Source organism: Drosophila sechellia, chromosome 2L (assembly GCF_004382195.2).
Source record: "Drosophila sechellia strain sech25 chromosome 2L, ASM438219v1, whole genome shotgun sequence".
NCBI lineage: Eukaryota > Metazoa > Arthropoda > Insecta > Diptera > Drosophilidae > Drosophila > Drosophila sechellia.
The window spans coordinates 6,223,942-6,241,735 of record NC_045949.1 but is presented as its reverse complement, the minus strand read 5'-3'; the positions used below and the strand labels follow the sequence as shown (position 1 = coordinate 6,241,735).

At 46.7% G+C, this 17,794-nt stretch overlaps 2 protein-coding genes across 5 annotated transcripts; one reads left to right on the top strand and one right to left on the bottom strand.

Annotated features, from left to right (window-relative positions):
• Positions 1 to 3,073: 3,073 nt before the first annotated feature.
• Positions 3,074 to 8,593, top strand: LOC6613609 (tyrosine-protein phosphatase non-receptor type 21). Its single transcript, XM_032725653.1, has 7 exons — positions 3,074 to 3,439; positions 4,204 to 6,148; positions 6,210 to 7,071; positions 7,133 to 7,351; positions 7,419 to 7,595; positions 7,650 to 7,973; positions 8,036 to 8,593. Exons 1-7 carry the CDS (start codon positions 3,355 to 3,357, stop codon positions 8,162 to 8,164), a joined length of 3,741 nt encoding a protein of 1,246 aa, XP_032581544.1. The 5' UTR covers positions 3,074 to 3,354; the 3' UTR covers positions 8,165 to 8,593.
• Positions 8,594 to 9,065: 472 nt separating this feature from the next.
• LOC6613608 (rap guanine nucleotide exchange factor 2) lies at positions 9,066 to 17,703 on the bottom strand. Of its 4 annotated transcripts, none has more exons than XM_032725636.1 (8): positions 17,361 to 17,703; positions 16,158 to 16,282; positions 15,852 to 16,097; positions 11,977 to 15,751; positions 11,767 to 11,916; positions 10,899 to 11,339; positions 10,584 to 10,699; positions 9,066 to 10,428 (listed from the first exon to the last, which is right to left on the bottom strand). In XM_032725636.1, exons 2-7 carry the CDS (start codon positions 16,185 to 16,187, stop codon positions 10,632 to 10,634), a joined length of 4,710 nt encoding a protein of 1,569 aa, XP_032581527.1. In that variant the 5' UTR covers positions 16,188 to 16,282; positions 17,361 to 17,703; the 3' UTR covers positions 9,066 to 10,428; positions 10,584 to 10,631. The 4 variants fall into 4 exon arrangements, with proteins under 4 accessions (XP_032581527.1, XP_032581534.1, XP_032581539.1 ...); XM_032725643.1 differs by having other exon boundaries at positions 9,066 to 10,425; XM_032725648.1 differs by lacking the exon at positions 10,899 to 11,339.
• Between the last annotated feature and the right edge of the window lie 91 nt (positions 17,704 to 17,794).

Below are 17,794 nucleotides of genomic sequence, written 5' to 3'. Positions count from 1 at the left end.
TTCCCTTTCATTAGGTTTTTTAAAGATTTTCATTCATGTGCTATACGGTTTGGATACCAGTCTTTACCCGAATTTATAAAAAAGAATAGGAAATGCAAATTGAAAGGGTTTGATTTTGGGTTCTGAAATGCACACTTGGAGTTCAATGCGATTCGCCCCGACTGCTTCGAGTTTTAACTAATGCCGAAAGCACTTTTAATAGAAATCTCAACCAAAGCGAATGGAAGTTTGAGCTGATCCCAGGTGTTATCTTTTGTTTTGTGGGGTTTTAGGAGCTCTACTGAATTCTCACCTTGAATTCGGGTTTGACTTAATGCTTTAATGTTGCTAATGCGCCACTACGTGCATGTACTTTGTATAGAGTCGCGTAATAGTTCTTGTTGCTGTGGTCAGCAAAAGGCAAAAAATAAATATTAAACACATGCGAGGCATATGCAAATCGACGCCAGTATCGTCATTCTCGTCCGATTTCGAGGAAGGTAGGTGTTCGACGCTCCCGATATCAACCAACACTGACAACAAGTGGAGGTGAACATAAAATTGGAGTCTTTTTATAGGTCACCCATGTGTGCTGTTCGGTTGACGTAATGACGACACCGCAATGATAGAACCCAAAACTTTGAGCTGTGGAATCCAATTGTGTTAGGAACCACACATATGATCACGAAAAACAAAAACTGTTCCAAAAACTTAAACATAAATTCGGTTTATTTAGTTTTGTTGCGAGAGAATCGATCCTAAACAGTTCAACTTTCAAGTGAAAGTACAAGTTTCCTAAAAAATCGCTCTTTAATTGAATTCTTTTTTCCCTAGTTTACGTCTAAGTAGGTTATCTAGATGAATGAGATAAATGATCTTCGTTCTTTCTGCTTAACCATCCATTTAAACAAAGTTTACGGTCTAGTCAAAACAAACTCCCATCTACTATCACCTACACACTTGTAATTCACGCGATAACGCTGAGAATCTCGCTTGGCCAAAGTAATTTTAAAATTCCCTAAACACGATGACACTCGCGAATTACTCGTCCGGATCGACGGAGAATTATAAAGTAAGCATGACTAGGCATATTTACTTTGCGTGCTAGTAGCTTTCCTTATCATAAATCAAGTGTGGCTGTCTGGAAAGGATGAAATGTAACTCCGCGCTCAATTCAATTAAGGTAGGATTAACCGAAATCCATTAAATGTAACCCCAATACGGAACCTACCCTTTTAATGGTTCTTTAAGTGGAAGAACTAATAGTCTTTATAATAGTCTTTAATAGGTAGGTAACCCCATAATGGGGTCTCATAACATTTAATTCTATATATTTAGTTGGTCTTTGAACTTGAGTTTCAGAGAATTACGTTATATCTATTAAAGTTCTTATAAAATGTACAACAATCCAGCAAAGCAACTCAGTTTGATGTAAATTTTAAACTTATTTGTCTATATGTACATACATATGTTCATACGTACATCCTAGACTTGCAGTCTCTCCTACTACGTTCTTAGTTTTTTCAAAATGGTACGACTTTACATAGTTCAGTCATTCAAGGCAGCAAGAGTATAGCCACTTTCAATTTTGTTTCTCAGAGGCCGACGTGTAGTAAATTTTGATACTATGATTTGATTTTGTTAAGTTTGTCATTAAACTGTGTGTGTGTAGTACAATCAACATAAAACAATAAATCGGGTGGCATTTTTTACAAATTGTTTTTAATGAATTGAAAACTAAATGCAACGCCAACTCCAATTGGAAAATGTGTAAAGTAGGTATACATACATATGGTTTTCAAATCTTGATTTTTTGAACAAGGAAAGCTAGGTAAAAGGAATTAAGAACATAGCTTCGTCGCTCATATCGTGTACTTACTGTACGGGAAGCAGACAGACGACAGCTGTTCTCAGCGGAGAGCCACGAGCAGAAAGTGACTTGATGGCCGTTTGGCGACCCGAGTCGCGTTTTTGTTTATGCAATTCGGTTTGAGACGTGGAAGGCGGCGATACAGCGTGCAAATAGCGCAAATTAATAACAGAAGTGAATTAAATTAAATTACACGCAGTGGGGCCGGAGTGAGCGAGAGCGCACTATCGCACGGGCGGCGGCGAGGCTGTGCGAGAGCGAGAGGGAGACAGGGCGAGCGCAGCAACAGGTACTGAACTTTAAACTCGCTCGCAAGCGCTCAAGTGTGTGAGTGTGCGCGTGTGTGTGAGCGAGCGAGAGAGCGGTACTGTTGCTCTATCATCTGTCCTCGTCGCTGCAACCTTGACCGCCAATGCAGCGCTCAAAATATCTAAGCAGCAATTAATTATGGACTGGATTTCGATTTTGGTAATCGGGTTTGCTTTTTGGATTTCGACTGTGCGTGGCCTTGTGATTCGGCTCCTCGAAACTCACCGATCGCTATCTCCGACTGCGCTGCTCCTAATCCTCTGTAGATAGATAGGCGACGATCGCTGGATGTGGATGTGGATTTGTGCCCCGTCTCTGGTGCTCTTCCTGTTGCAGCCCCTCACAGCCGCTTGGCAGACGTCAAAGCCCTTGATTTAAATTCGCTTTATTCAGTTACGCAGAGGGGCGAAGCCACGATCTTAATTTTAATTCGCTTTATTCGATAAAACGTTGACGGAGGGCAGCAAGTGCAAAGAGGAAGTCACGACTACCACGGCAGCAGCAGTACTAAATTACTGAATTCCAGAGGGACCGTCGCTGAATCGCGGCGTGGATTTCTCATTTGCGCGTAGTTGGAGCGGATAACAGAGCTTTGCCAACACGCCACCTAGGTGTGCAGTAGCTCTGTTAGCTCTGTATTTCACTGTTCGCTAGAAACCGTTATTCTCTTGCTCTCTACAACGAAGTATTGTATGTGTCAGTAGTTTTAATTTATTTAGGAATTTTATTTAATCACTGTTGACTGTATTGTTATATATTATTAAATATAAACTGTTTTGCTTTAGTTACCTATTACTTGGTTTTATTTGTTTTGCTTAACAGAACTAAACCTAGTTTCTTGGAGTCAACTGTGCAAAGCCAAACCGATAGTCGATGCCGCCTATCGATCCATTCGATGCCAGCCACCGAGATACTCAGTCAGCACCTGCGTATCGATATCAGCACTTCGGTCTCTTCGTTTTATTTCTTGTGAATTCCTTTATTTATTGTCATTAGCTACCCCGATACTATCTTTAACTTTACTTAACCAATACGCGCAGTGCTCTGGCTCGCGTGTCTAATCAGCTGGCTCAAATCGGCTAATTCCAATTGAGCAATTTACTCCCCAAAAAAAAAAACCTGTGGTGTCGATGGTGCTGCCGTTTTAGCCAGTTTTGTGAGCCCAGCGGAGCCCCGGTGGAGCAAGATAGTCGAAAATGCCATTGAAATTCTTGAAAAAGTGTCGCCAGTACAATGTTACGTCCAAGAGTTTGTTTGTTATATCAGTGCATCACCTGCTGGGTGAGTAAGCCCCACATTCCTAGAGGCGCTACGCCCCCCACAACAACAACAGCAATAGCAATAGCAACAGTGGAGACGAGACAATAGAAACAACAAGCAATCGGTGACAAAGCCACAACTTAACAGCTGCCGTCTGCCATTGCAATTGGGATTATTTAATTGGGAATGTGCACAACGATTGTTATGTGTCGCCCACTTCCAGTTTAGCTGGAATTCGCCTTCCAAGGCACTGACTACAAAAATGCCTCAACTTGTTGCATTCCAGCTAACAGTCGCTGAGTTAACAGAGGCGCCCAGGACACATAACAGTGACCGTTAAATCTGAAACTAACAGATCGCCTATAAGAACTTCCTGACTTTGCGTACTTCACATTTTGTATTATATTTAATATTGATTTTTGGCTAAACTAAGCTTTTTTTGTAGTTCTTATACACATAACTGAATGTACTTATTTGGCAAGCGAATTGAAGACCTTGACTCAATTAATACCTTCCAAATGTCACCAACCATTAGAAATATTTTAGACACCAGGGCTACGTTTCGTTAGTTAGGAAATACGACAGATGAAAGAAAACATTTGAGCGGCGCCACCACAATTTCCGTCCATAAAACGTATAAGGTCTCGAAAGAAATTATAAACTTTATTTGCATATTTGCGCGTGCGACGGGCAGGGCCATGTTGTTGTTGTGCGGCGAATTGACAGTGCTTGGAGCGGCTTAGGCCGATGCTTGGAGCACGTTTTCACTGTTACCTCCATTGCAGACACCTCCAGCACCGTGGACTGCACGATCAGCTCGGAAAGCAAGGGGCAGGAGTGCCTGGACAACGTTTGCCAACGTTTGCTGATCCAGCAACCGGAGTTCTTTGGACTGCGCTACCTGGTCAAGGGTAAGGACAAGGAGGACGAGTTCAAATGGATCGACCTGGAGCGCTCCCTCAGCCGGCAGCTGGAGAAGTATGCGGCGGGGCCAAAGATCTATTTGCGCGTGCGCCACTACGTGACCACTGGCGTGCGCCACTTGAGCGATGAAGCCACGCGCTTCTACTACTTCCTGCAGCTGAAGAGCGACATCTACGAGGGCCGCATCGCCTGTGACATCCGCAGGGCCATACTGCTGGCGCTCTACTGCCGCCAGGCGGAGTACGACAGCTACCAGGGCGACAAGCAGAGCAAGGACTATCTAAAGAAGTCGCTGGTCCTGCCGCGCAACATGCAGGGCCTGGCCAACGATGACAGCATGCTGGAGGGACTGATCGTGGAGGTCCTGCAGCAGCATGCGGGCATTGCACATCTGAGCCAGAGCCAGGCGGAGGAGATGTACATACAGTGTTGCCAGCAGCTGGAGGGGTATGGCGAGGAACGCTTTGCGGCCAAGGACACGCTCGGCAATGATTTGCTGCTGGGCCTGGCCATCAACGGGATGGTGGTGAACGCGGACAACGGGCGGCAGTATTTTCCATGGAAGGACTTCCACACGGTGACCATCGATAAGCGTACGATCAAGATCGAGCAGAACAAGCTGGATGGCGGCGGCAGCATCGTGGGTAGCTTTATATTCAGCGAGGCGGACACGGCACGTTACTTCTGGAAGCTTACCATCAGCCAGCATAAGTTCTTCAAGCGCTACATTGACACCGCCACGCCGTCAAGCCTGGGAAGTGGTGCGGATGCAGAGAGTGGTCCCTTGGGCGTTGACAGCGTGGGTTATGTGGACTATGATTACAATGAAGCGGCGGCCGCCGAGCAACTGCAACAGCAGCAGCATATGCAGCAGCAGCAACAGATTCAGCAGCAGCAGATGATTTCCTCCAACATTTCGCTGGCTGCCAGCGCTAACCAGATGTTGGGACAAAGCAGCTCCTGCCTGGATTTGAGCAACAACAACCTGCACAGCAGCAGTGGCATGCTGCATCACGGAGGCAGCAACAACAACAATAACAATGATGAGCGGGAGCGCCTCAAAGCCATGCTGCCCACATACCGTCCGGCACCAGACTATGAGACTGCGGTCCAACTAAAGTACCGCACACCATCGGCGGAGTTCCATAACGTGGCACTGGCAATGGCCGCGCCCGGAAATGCCTACTATGCAGGCTCCCAGCCGGATGTCCACAATCCAGGCATGCACAACGAGAACTTGCTGTATGGTCATATGACTGCGCATCGTTATCCGGACGTGGCCCAGCCGGCGGCTGCCCTACACCATCACATCAACCTGTACCAGGCACAGCATCAACCGCAGTCACATCCACAGCCCATGAGCCCCGCCCAGGCGTACTTGGAGCTCTCGCAGCGCATGCACATGATGCGTCACAAGGCCCCCCCGCCGTATGTCAATCGGCTGAGTTCCTCCTCCACGCCTGATTTGGCCGTGGCCACTCCCCGTTCCCTCCAGGGCTTCCGCAACTACGTAAGCGGCTCCTCGCCGGATCTAGTCTCTAACCGCACGCTCTTCAATGGCGGTCAGTACGTTGCACTGCCTGCAGGCGGACATGCTGGCAATATTCCCACATCTTCCGGAGCCACCATGCTGCACCAGTACCAGTACGTGAGCCACATGGGGCACTCGCAGCCTTATCTGCCCCCACACGGCACCTTTGAGAACCTCAACATGATCGAGGAGCAGCCGTCCATAATGTCCCAGCTGCGTCAGTCAGCGATGAGTCAGGCAGCAGCTGCAGCTGCCGGATCTGTGGTAACGCAGAGGTAAGTGGAATAAAGTCGTAAAATAAACAATATAGCAATACTTTTCGCTACGATCTTGCAGTTCGCCCACCCTGCCGCCAAGTGGATATCGTAGTTCTGTGCCCCCACCAGCGAGCAGCCCGCTTCCACCGCCGGTGGTTGCTTCTTCCCATAAATCGGCGACGCCGGCGCCTCTACAGAGGAGCTTGGTGAATGGTTCCATCGAGCCAATCTACGAGAATGTACCCCTGCCACAGAGAGCATCCGGTGGCAGTAGTGGCGCCGCAAATACTGAGGCTATGCGTCAAAGAGCTTCGTCCATACAGTCCGCCCCAGGCGTTGTTCCTGTTCCAGCAGCTCGAAACGCCAGCTCCAACAACGTAGTTACTGTAACTGTGAATTCCCCGCCCGACGATGGGAACATACAAAAGTACGACCGAGCAGCAAGCACGGAGCTGCTGTTCCTGGAACCGCAGGCTCCTAAGCGGACCAACAGAGCCGCCAGTGCAGCGCCAGATATGGGAGCCACACCTCCACCACGACAACATCGCTCAACAGCCAGCCTAAACAAGTCGTCAACGGTCGACATGATCCCGCCGGCCGGAGACACGCTACAACAGCAGTTCAGTGCCATGAATCTTTCTGCCAACACATCTGCTTCCACATCCTCCACGTTCAACTCAACGCTGGACACCACGTCCTCATCGGCGGCCAGCAAAGACTTAAAACGCAAGAAGCGCTGGAACTTCTTGTCACGCAGCAAAACACCCGACAAACAGAAGTCCGCCACGCTGGGCAGGGAAAAGGCCACAACGGCAGGTCAGCACTCCAAGCTTGCGGCAAAGCTGAAGCTAGCCCAAGACGATCTCAACTTGCCAAATCGTTGGTCCACGGGCGTCAACAAGCCGCAGCCCATTTCTGGACGATATTCAAAGGACAAACTGGTAGGTTAAAAGTTGTTTCGATTTGGAATCCATTCTGATCAATGCGCTTGTGAACTTCCAGTGCCAAATCCTAGACCAAAAGCTAAGTGACTCGCAGCTATTCATGGAGTTTGAACGCATACCGAAGCGACGGGAGCATGCTCTATACGAGTGCGCCCTGCTGGAGGAGAACGAGCCAAAGAACCACGACCCTAACTTTTTACCCTACGACGACAACAGAGTGCGACTGACTCCATCGATGGACAATCGGCATGGTTACGTTAATGCTTCCTCCATATCTGTACGTTCAGTACTCAAGATGAAAAGCCAATTTTGTACTAACTTTATTGTTGAAAACTCTTTTTCAGGCCACTGTGGGCACAAAGCAGCGGTTCTATATTGTGGCCCAGTCGCCACAAGAGTCGCTAACCATGCGCATCTTCTGGCAGTGTGTATGGGAGGCGGATGTGTATTTGGTGGTCCAGCTAACCGAGGATATGAGCTATATTCCTCGTAGCAGTCATCAGCGTCTCGAGTTTGGTCAGGTAAGTGAACCGCATAAGCTTTTAGTCCTGTTCCTCAATGGTTCTACTTTCTAGTTCCAAGTGTATCAGGAATTCTCACAAACCACCGATCGATGCACCACCATCAAGCTGCGCCTTTATCACGTACCATCGCGTCGATACCGATCCGTTTGGTATTTGCAGTACGCTGACTGGGCGGAGCAGAATTGTCCACGCGATGTGAATCACTTTCTCGATTTTCTTGAGGAGCTTAATTCCGTGCGATTGGCATCCACGCAGGAAGTTCCACCGGGACACAACACAAACCCACCGGTTCTTCTTCACTGTCTGGAGGGAGGCGGTCGTTCGGGAGTGACACTGACCGCCGATCTTTTGCTGTACACGTTGGACCACAACGAGGTGAGTGGAGAAATGGAATCTATTATTCAATTTCTTTAAATATTTTTTTCTTACGATCGCAGGACCTGGATATACCGCGCGTTATCGGGCAGCTAAGGCATCAGCGGGATAGCATTATACCATCCCTGGCGCAATACAAGTTCATATACAATCTGCTGATTACCTATTTGAAGCGCACGAGGCTCATTTGAGGTTCTAAAGTAATTGGCAAACTTGGCAAGAAGAATTTTTCTTTGTTTAAGCTAAAATTGTTTATATCGAACAAATTTCATTTAGTTCTCGTTTTTAAAAATCAGTACAACTCCGTTCAACAATTTTATATTTCTAATGGCAGCTGTTGTCCCTATAATCGTTAAATTTTAATACCAGCTAGTTTTTAAGCCCTAGATTTGTTATGAAAACAGAACCCCCCCAAAATGGCCACTTTATAAATACATAAATATAAAAGTAGCGGATAGGTAGTTGTTTTGGCAAGCCAGTAAAAATGCCAGTTAACTAACCACAGCCCCAACAATTGGGCTTAGGTTTAAAGCCGAACTATTTATACATGTGTATTTTAATAAATTTCGAAATAAAACATTAACGAATTGATAAAAAGCAATAAACACAAATAAATCTTATGCGACGTGCGAGTCTTTTCTTAAAAAATTATTCATTAAAAAGACCCAGCGCCCTTGTCCAAAGAAGAGCTCTAAACAAAAATTAATTTTATTTTTGTTAATTTGATGGTCCGAAACAAAGTTAATACATTTATAATTGTCACATAGGTCTTAAAATATGAATTAAATGTATTTCATGTTAGTTTGGCGATCTCAAGACATTTTCATACAATACGTGGCAAAAAGGAAGACATATTTGGCCCGTATCAACATTAAATTGAATTAATAGTCTTCAGATGTAGGACAAATTTTGTGTTTTGGTAATAAAAGCCAGACATTTATTTTTTAGACGTCTTGTCAATTTCATGAAATGTTTAAAAATATGTTTGAACTGCCTACTTTTTTCATTCGCCACTAGAATTTTGAATATTTATGTGACGTCCCCAGGATCTTTGAAAATCAAAGATACAATTAAAAGATCACTTTTTCAATGTAATATTCATTATTAAATAATTTTATTTTTGTGCACCCTTGCAAACAAGTTGCAAAAATAAACGCTCAACATGACATTGAAGTCTCTCGTCGTTTTTCAGATTCCTAAAAATCTAAGCATTTAGTTGCACAACATACAGACATATAAATATAGAAAATCATTAAGCAAAATACGCGATTTTTATTTATACAGAGTACAATTTAGGCTTCAAATTTAATGTTTTTCTTAAGCCTTAAAAAGCAAATTTGGTATTTAGTCTAACTTAAAAGTACAAAGAGCACAATGTATACATATTAGCATATCCAATATCGTTTGATTTGATTTGTTTTTGTTTTCTCTAATTCAGCAAAACATAATTTGATTTTCCCTTTGAAAATGAAGCGAGAAACGGGTCTCCACTCATGGTTTGTATATATAGAGATTTCTTGTATATAGCTTGTATATGTAGGTTGTATATATATATTGTATATATCTATGTATATAACAGGCATTCATGCACACACAAATATTCATATTGGAGTTCCTTACGTGTGAGAAAAATACGATCAAAAATGATTATATATGGTTTTTATATGTCTCAGGTTTGTCTTTCATAACTTATTTCTGTCTTTCGAGGAAGTTGTACTTTGATGATTTCCTTTTTTTTTGTGGGCTAGTCTAGGTATTGCTAGGAGTTGTATAATTCTATACACAAATATTGCATTTGTCTGCCACTCTTCCTTTGAATTCTTCAGAACGAATGGTCAAAAATATATTCGAAAAAATGTTTTTTCTATCTCTCTTTTGGGCTTAACAACTAAATATTTGGAATTGGAGCGAAGGTTTTTCATAATATATATATCTATATAGCGTTTAAAGGAGTATGCTTGTAATAAAATTAGCTTGTACATAAGTATTAAAGAAGTATACATTAATGGAATTAATGGTGGCTTCGAGTTGATTCCGTTTGCGTTTCTATATCAATTGATCGTCTCGTTGTTGTGCTGGGCTTTAAAATTATTTTGTTCTGTTCTTACACTTGTAAATGCCGACGAAAAGTCTTCAAAAGAGTTTTAGTTGGGTCTGCTGAGAGGGTCTGCCTGCAGACGTTTTCTTTTAAGAGAAAAGGCAACTTCTACGCTGGCGGTGAATGATGGGTAGAAAGTGTGTACAAAGAATTTAGCTAAATTAAATAATAAATGGTAAGCCCTAACTAAAATTAAATTCTCAGTTAATAAACCTAAATACGCAATACAAATGGATACTAGTAATGTTTTTGCAGCTCCGATGAGGGGGGTAAGGGTAAAGGTGATCGGATACGTTGTTTTTGATTGCTGGCGAAATTGAAACCACAACCATTAACAAATTTTGGCAACTCTATCTGCTGAAATTTAAAGAGCAAATTGTTATAATCGCGCACAGATAAGTAATATTCACGTTTCAAAATCATAAGTACTCAAGTTGTTCTTAAAAACTGAAAGTCAACTTATCGTGTGACCTTATGGTTCTGAAGATGTAACATTGAATCGACATACTTACAACTAATTAAATAAACATATAGCGGTTAAAACAGCACAATTTGATTCATTATTGATTCATGGGTGGCATGGGACATATGGTACACTTGGTGCTATCCATAAAATTTGGCGGGCCACCTGTGAAGGAGAAATTGATATAATTAAGGTGGTACATAAGTCATGCTTACAAAACGTAGATCAAGCTATTAAAACAAGTCGAACAACCCGGTGTAACGCCTATCTCAGAAAGACCCGACTCAACTCCCGCTTTGCATTTGTTGTTTTGTCGCTGGATGGCAATCTGGAAACCATCTCTCTTGCGGTCCGGTCGTCTTACCATGCATGTGGTTCAGGTGCCTGCTGCCAGTAGTGCCCTGGTGGTGGCTGTAGATACTGCCCAGGGGGGGCACATTGTACGGCGGCGGCGGCGGAGGTGGCATGGCCAAAGATTGCTGCTGCTGCTGGAGCTGCTGATGCTGGCTGCGTGCGTGCATGTATGCTGCTGCCGTCGGCGGTGCAGAAAGCTGAATGGTTGCTGTGGGCTGGTTCGGTGGAGGTGTAGGTGTGCTGGGTGGTGTGTTTGTGCTTTGACAGGGACTGTTCAAGTTGCGGGTCACCGCGTTGTTCGATATCTGCTGGAGCAGCCGGCAGTCGGCTGCTGTATAGACCGGCGGGGATGGCTCGTGTTGCGAGCTGCTCTGCTGTTGCTGCTGCTGGTACTGCATGTGGTAATGCTGCTGCTGATGCACGTAGCCGCTGTCGCAGGACGATATGGAACCTGTTGGGTGTGAAATTAGGGTAAAGAATATGTCTGAGATGGCGGCCGTGAAATGGTGACCTCCATTCGGGATTCATTTCATGGTACCACGTGGTGCAAGTGTTCGTGTTGTGTTTGCGTGTTATATGTATGTATGTTTTCGTTTGTGTAGCCGACAACCAACCAATTCCAACCCAACCACCAAAAACTATACGTTTCAAATGCAAGCAGGGAACGGAGTCTAAAGCGCAACTAACAAGGTATAAATAACTGGCGACTACGATTTATTTATCGGGATCCGATTGCTTAGTATATTCAAAATACATTTCTGAAGAATTTCGAAAATAATAACCTCACTATATGAGCATACTTAGCATCGGGTTTTAGTAGCAGCTAATAACGTATTTTTAGTCGATTTACAACTACGATCTTAGGACATAACACTTACCGGAAGTCACGGATTTGCGCAATGGTAAATCGCGAAACGTAGTTACACTACTGCTCTCAAGGGAGAGATCGACCGAGGGTAGAGGCGGCGGCGGAGCTGGAGTGTCCGAGTGCGACCGCTCGTGGATTGCGCGAGAGGGAATAATGTTGCCTGCAATGGACCCAATTTAGTTAGTGATATAATATGAGGAAGTAATAATAATTCCTTTACCTCCAGAAGCCAGTCGTCGGTGGGAGCAGGGACTAGGACTTGGCGTACACTGGACATTGGCCACTGCACTGGTTGCCGGTGAGGTGACCACTCCTCCGGGCGACGGTGTGCTGAAACCATGTGCCGCATGCATGTGATGCAGTGGTGGAATTACTCCGGCCATTGTGGATCCGTGACGCGGCACGAATGGTTGGTGCGGCCGAATCTTGGAGGACTCTGACAGCGATAGCATCTTTTTAACTGCCTGTGGCGAGGCTGTGCCGAACTTTGGGCCGTTGTTATGCATCTGTCTTCTTTGATGATCGCTGGTGGAGCTCGTTGAGCTGGTAGTCGAAAGGGTAGGTGAACTTGGGTGCCTCTTGCGCAGCGATAGTGAGGAGTTCGGCGCCGAACTGGAGCTGGTATGCGAATAGATGCTCAGTTGGTCGCCGGCATTGAGGCTGGAACTTCCCCCGCCGCCACCACCTGAACTTCCACCAGCACCGCCACTTATGCTGCCTCCACCACCGCTTCGGTGTGAGGTATTTCCATGCGAGATGCTGCCCGAGTATGTAGATCCGTGCGCGGGCTCGCATTCAAGCGAGAATTTGTGCAAAAGGTCCTCGTCACTGAGTATTTTGAGGCTGTTAAGATATGCTTTCACTCGCCGCACCATCTGCGCCTCCTCAAACATCTTCTTGGGATTTGGCGCCGCCGTCGACTTCTTGCGCCGCTTGATAGTTGCCTGGCCGGCATTGGCGGCGATAACTGTGCCAGCGGCAGCATTGCTCTGCGATGCAGACATCTGATTGAGCGAGAAGAGAGCGTTGGATGGAGACTGCCCTTTGAGCTCAAGGATCGACAGCAGATCGTATGGCGAACTGCACATGTGCGTGAGCAGGCGTACCTCCTTGGCCAACATTCGCAGCTTCTCAAAGTTGATTAGGCCGTCCACTCTCGTATCATTGCCCAGGTGAATAAAGGTGAGATCCTTCTTGACGATCGGATAGAACGGGATGATGGGGTGCTGGGCCAGCAGTTCGGCGGACACTAGTTGCCGATACTTGCTCATGTTGCGCGAGGGATCCATCAGGTCCTGCAGGTCGTTGAACAACCTTTGGTATTTGGAGGGCAGCTTCTCCCACGTCTGACGCAGTCGCGAAACAGCTCCGTGTCCAAGCCCCGAGACGATTGCAAACATGGAGTTAAAGTTGCGGCACTCCTTGCAGTGGCGCGCAATCTTGATGAACTGCTTGACGATCTTCATGCGGCGCACAATGTTGTGCTCGGCGCAAATCTCACTCACAACCCAAAACATTTCGCGATTGACCAGTTCGGCAAACTTGCTCAGCATAGGCACTCCGTAGCGTGAGCGCAACTCGAACAGTTCGTCCACGTACTCGGTGGACTCAATCTGGCGGAAGTTCGCAAAGTCCTGTAGAGTGAGCTGGATGGCCAGCTCGTATGCATTTAGGTGCAGGAAGTGCACGTTCGATTCGCGTACCAGCTCCAGGGCCAGTTCGTCTGGAACCAGCGGTTCGGTGCTATCGTTTAACTTGAGGTAGTAACGCGCCGCAAAGCTTATTCGTTCGGCCAGGTTCTGCAGCTGATCGGGCAACCGGCGCTGTTTTACCATACCCCCGTCGCCTACGCTCACTTCGCATAGCGAGAAATTCGAGCTGGGGTCGTGTATTCCAAACTCCTGCAGCGTCAGCATTACGACCTCGTGGGCCGTCGTCTCCTTGTAGATGAGCACATACTTGCACGTCTGGTCTGCCTTGTACACCTTGAGCACGTGGTCCGGGTAATCGGGCAAGAGGTGCGATTGCGTCGAGTTTGTCGTCAAAGTACTGGCCGCTGATGGCCGGTGAATGTGGGCGTTTAGGTAGTTCACTTGCAATCTTCCTCCACCGTTTCCACCCGCATCGCTGCCTCCATCGTAGTTGAGGCTGGTTAAATCCGGATTCGATTGCGACTGGTAGAGCCGGCCACTCCCACTGACCGTACATCCATTGATAGACGACTGAGTGGAACTGCTGCACGAGCTAACTGCAGATAGTTTTGACTTCGGATCATTAAGCAGCGTATCCGAAGAGTCGTTTAGGCTGCTGCCGTGATTCTGCTTATTGAGCAAATTCATCTTTGCCAGCGCTTTCTGTAGCCGTCGCTTTGGCGCCAGTGTCATAAAACCGCCTTTCGTATCCTGCTGATCCGAATTTGAATTCCCACCGGACTTCTTGGCCGAACTATTGTTAACGCTTTGCAAGAGTTGCTGCATAAAATTGGAGGCCATGTTGCCGCTCCCACTCACTGGCGGCGTTTGAGGTGGAGCGCAGTCCGGCTGGTCAAGTAGCATATCGACGGAACTAAGGCGCACCATGTGCGCCCGATTTGAGGCGCTGACGGTAGACAATTCGTCGGTGGTGCTGTCGGAGCGACCGTGCAACTTAGCAATATCATTGGCGCAAATACGGCGTGGACTTCGCACGGACTTGAAACTGCCGCTGCCCGCGGAAATGTTCCCGGATCCAGCGGTTCCACCGCCATGCTCAAGAGCCTGCATTATTTCCTTAAAGCCAAGCAAGTTGCTCTTAACGCTGATGCTCAAATGGGTGGTGCCTGTGAGTATTTCGAGGGCTCGCTTGCTAGTCACATGATCCAGCGACTGTCCATTTACTTCGTGAATCTGATCGCCGCGCTTAAGCCCCACATCCTGGGCCTTTGATCCCGGCTCGACGTGCGAAATGTAAATGCCCACTGCTGCGTTACCGGTGGCTATGGCGACGCCCCGAAGCTCGTAGCCGCCCACGATGCGGAAGTTAAGCGGCTCGTCACGTGACGAACGAGTGAGGGTACAGCTGCGCATTCGCGCTTTGGCGGCACAGGCTATGTGCAACAGGCGCAGCTGGCTTAGCAGCTTTTTTCGCTCTAACAGTGCCTCAAAGACTTCCAGAAACTCCATCATCTCATAGTCTGCCTCGAAATCGGTGAAGTGATTGTTCACCCAGAGGAGCACGACGCGTGTTACGCGATCTCGCAGTTCCTGCGTCTTGTGCGCATCCACCTGCTCCAAGTCAAACCAATGAAGCAACTTGCTGGTCACCTCTTGTGGGTTCTGAATAAAGATGCGGTGTGTGAGCAAAAAGTCCTCCACGTATGTGGGATCGGTCATTGAGTTTTCCTCGACCAGCTGCTGTAGCAGACGCTCCGGAGTACCGCGGATAACTACGTGACCACGCTTCATGTTTAGCGAAGCCGAAGCTCCTGACGCCGATCCGCCACTGCCAGCAGAATCAGTGCCCGCGCCGCCAATGGACCGGAGTTCAGTGACCATAACAACGAAACCATTCTCGTCTTCATGTCGCCGGATGTTCTCCTCGCCTTGATGCTGAATACGGTAGTAGTCCGTTTGCGTGATGCACACAAATTGGCAGTCATCGCACTTTGTACGCATCACACCGCGGTGGTAGAGCTTGTCCATGGTGGGAAGAATGCCGAAGGAGTCTCCCATCTGCAGCTCTTCGCGGCTGCCATTCGCATGCTCGATCTCCACGGCTCCGTTTATGAGCACCGACCAAGAATCCAGTTCCTCACCATCTGACATGACCACGGTGCCCGCCTTGTCCACCACTGCGAATACCATCACGGAACATAGTGCTCGTCGCACTGCCAGCGTAATGTTTGTGAATGCTTTTAGGCCCTGCGTGAACTCAAGCAGTACTTCCACATCCTCCTCGCTCCGCTCCGCCGGATCCTTTTCCAGACAGTCACGCACTGCATCGCGCACGGTTAGACTCTAAATAAATCAGAAAAAAGACAAATAGATGATCAGATGTTCTTCCTTTTCTAATGTCATTCTAAAAAATCCTTATATATTCGAAGGTTTGTCTACTTACATCCATGCTCTCCGCTAGATCCTCCTCATCAGAGTCCACGACGGACTCCACCAGGCCGGAGAGGTCAATCTCCTCGGCCTCCAGCGACGAGGCATAGTTCGAGGCCATTGTATCGCTGCCGCTGTACGCCGAACTGGTGTCACTGGAGTGCGAGCCCCGGTTGCATTTTTGGTGCAGTTCCGGCCGGTTGATTGTCGTCGAGCTGCCCACCACCGCTCCTGTGCCTGCTATGCTTGTGGGTGGATACTGTTGGGGGAGAGAGGTCAATTTAATTCAAGTACAATAAGCAAATCTGCGCGCACTCACATGATGTCTGATATGGTGATACGGATCCATGAGGGGTAGCTTTTGCTGTGGATGCTGTCTACAACGGCATGCCAACCTTTGCCCCGTTTGATGTGATATGTGATGAGATTAGATTTTATACTTAGCTGAAAAGGTTGATAAAGGACCATAGTAAGCAACAAAAGAAAAAGTGTGTAAGTCATCTTATAAGTAAAGGATTCAATACGCTTCTGTGCATTATAAACCTCTAATATTATGTGATTTATGATACAGCGCAATTTATTATAATTCTGTGGGTCTAAAGAACTGAATCTGGAACCAGTATAAACTTTCCATAGCTTGTTATATCCTCATGATCACGGATATAGATAAAAGCAACAACAGTGGCAACTTTTTAATTGCCATTTGTACATTGTTTGGCTTTCTAACCGAAAACAATTGGCCGAGAGATTAGCCATTGTATTGCGTTTGGGCCAATTTGAAGAAAGGGTGGCCCAAATCGCGGATGTAGTGGCATCTGCGAAGCTTTGATTGCGATGCACACGGGGCTTGAAAACAAAGGTATTTGAAACGAAATTGCTGTGAGAGTTTGTTAGTCAATTCTTATTCGGCTTTTTGTTTGCTGGCCGCGCAGGTTGCTGCTTTTGTTTTTCAATTTTTGTTTCTTTTTTTTCGCTGGTTTTTTTGCTGCCCGCACTAACACACTTTCATTTTCCGCCACAACAAACACAATGCTGCCAATAAATTAAGGCAAACAAAAACAATCGGAGAGCGGGCGAAAATTCTCATGGGAGATTGAGTATGCGCTGCCTACGCGTCGGCGGAGTGTGCATGTGTGTGGGAGCCAAAGCTGCTACTGTACGTGAGAGCGATTGCTGAGCGTGTGCATGTGTGTGTGTGCCTGTGTGCGAGGGGGCGAGCGACACAGAAAAATAATAACAAAAAAATGAAACGAAAATTGTAGGCGACGACATCCGCTGCGCGGATAAGCCATACACAACAATAATAATAGGAGCATTGCAAAATCGAAGCGTAGTAAATAAAACACACTTTGCACCATCCACACAGACAGCAGACGCACTAACACACTCGCACAGCCAGCAGATATGGGCGTGTTTGGTGCAGTTGAATGGTTTTTGCGGCCTACAAGGGCCTTCCAGTTGCGGGGGGTGGGTAGTTGGTTGGGGCAGTGTTTATGTCCCTGCACTCGCTAATTATACGCACTTTTTTTTAGCCGCAAGTAGTTTCCCAGCTGCCCTTTTTGCGTGCACTGCTGCATAAAGAGATTCAGGCAGCGTGTGTGTGTATTGGTATTGTGCTGCGCATTGTTGGAATTTCTTTCACTCACACACACAAGCACATATCTCGACGAGGAAAAGTGGCTGTTGCACTGCAGTTTAAGGGGCGCTTTTCGCTCTTAGCAGCGTGGCCGAGTGTGTAAGATGGTAATTCGAATTTCTTTCATTTGGAGAATTAGTTTTTCGATCCCAGGGCGACCGTTTAATTTAGAAAAATTAAGTAGCTGAAAACTAAAAGTCCGACGCGTCTTACAGTGTGACCACACCGCTCAGTGATACCAGGTTTTCTAGTCTATCTATGACTATCGCTGATCTGCGGTATTTAAATACCAATGGGTTGGTATCGATTGTTTACTACGT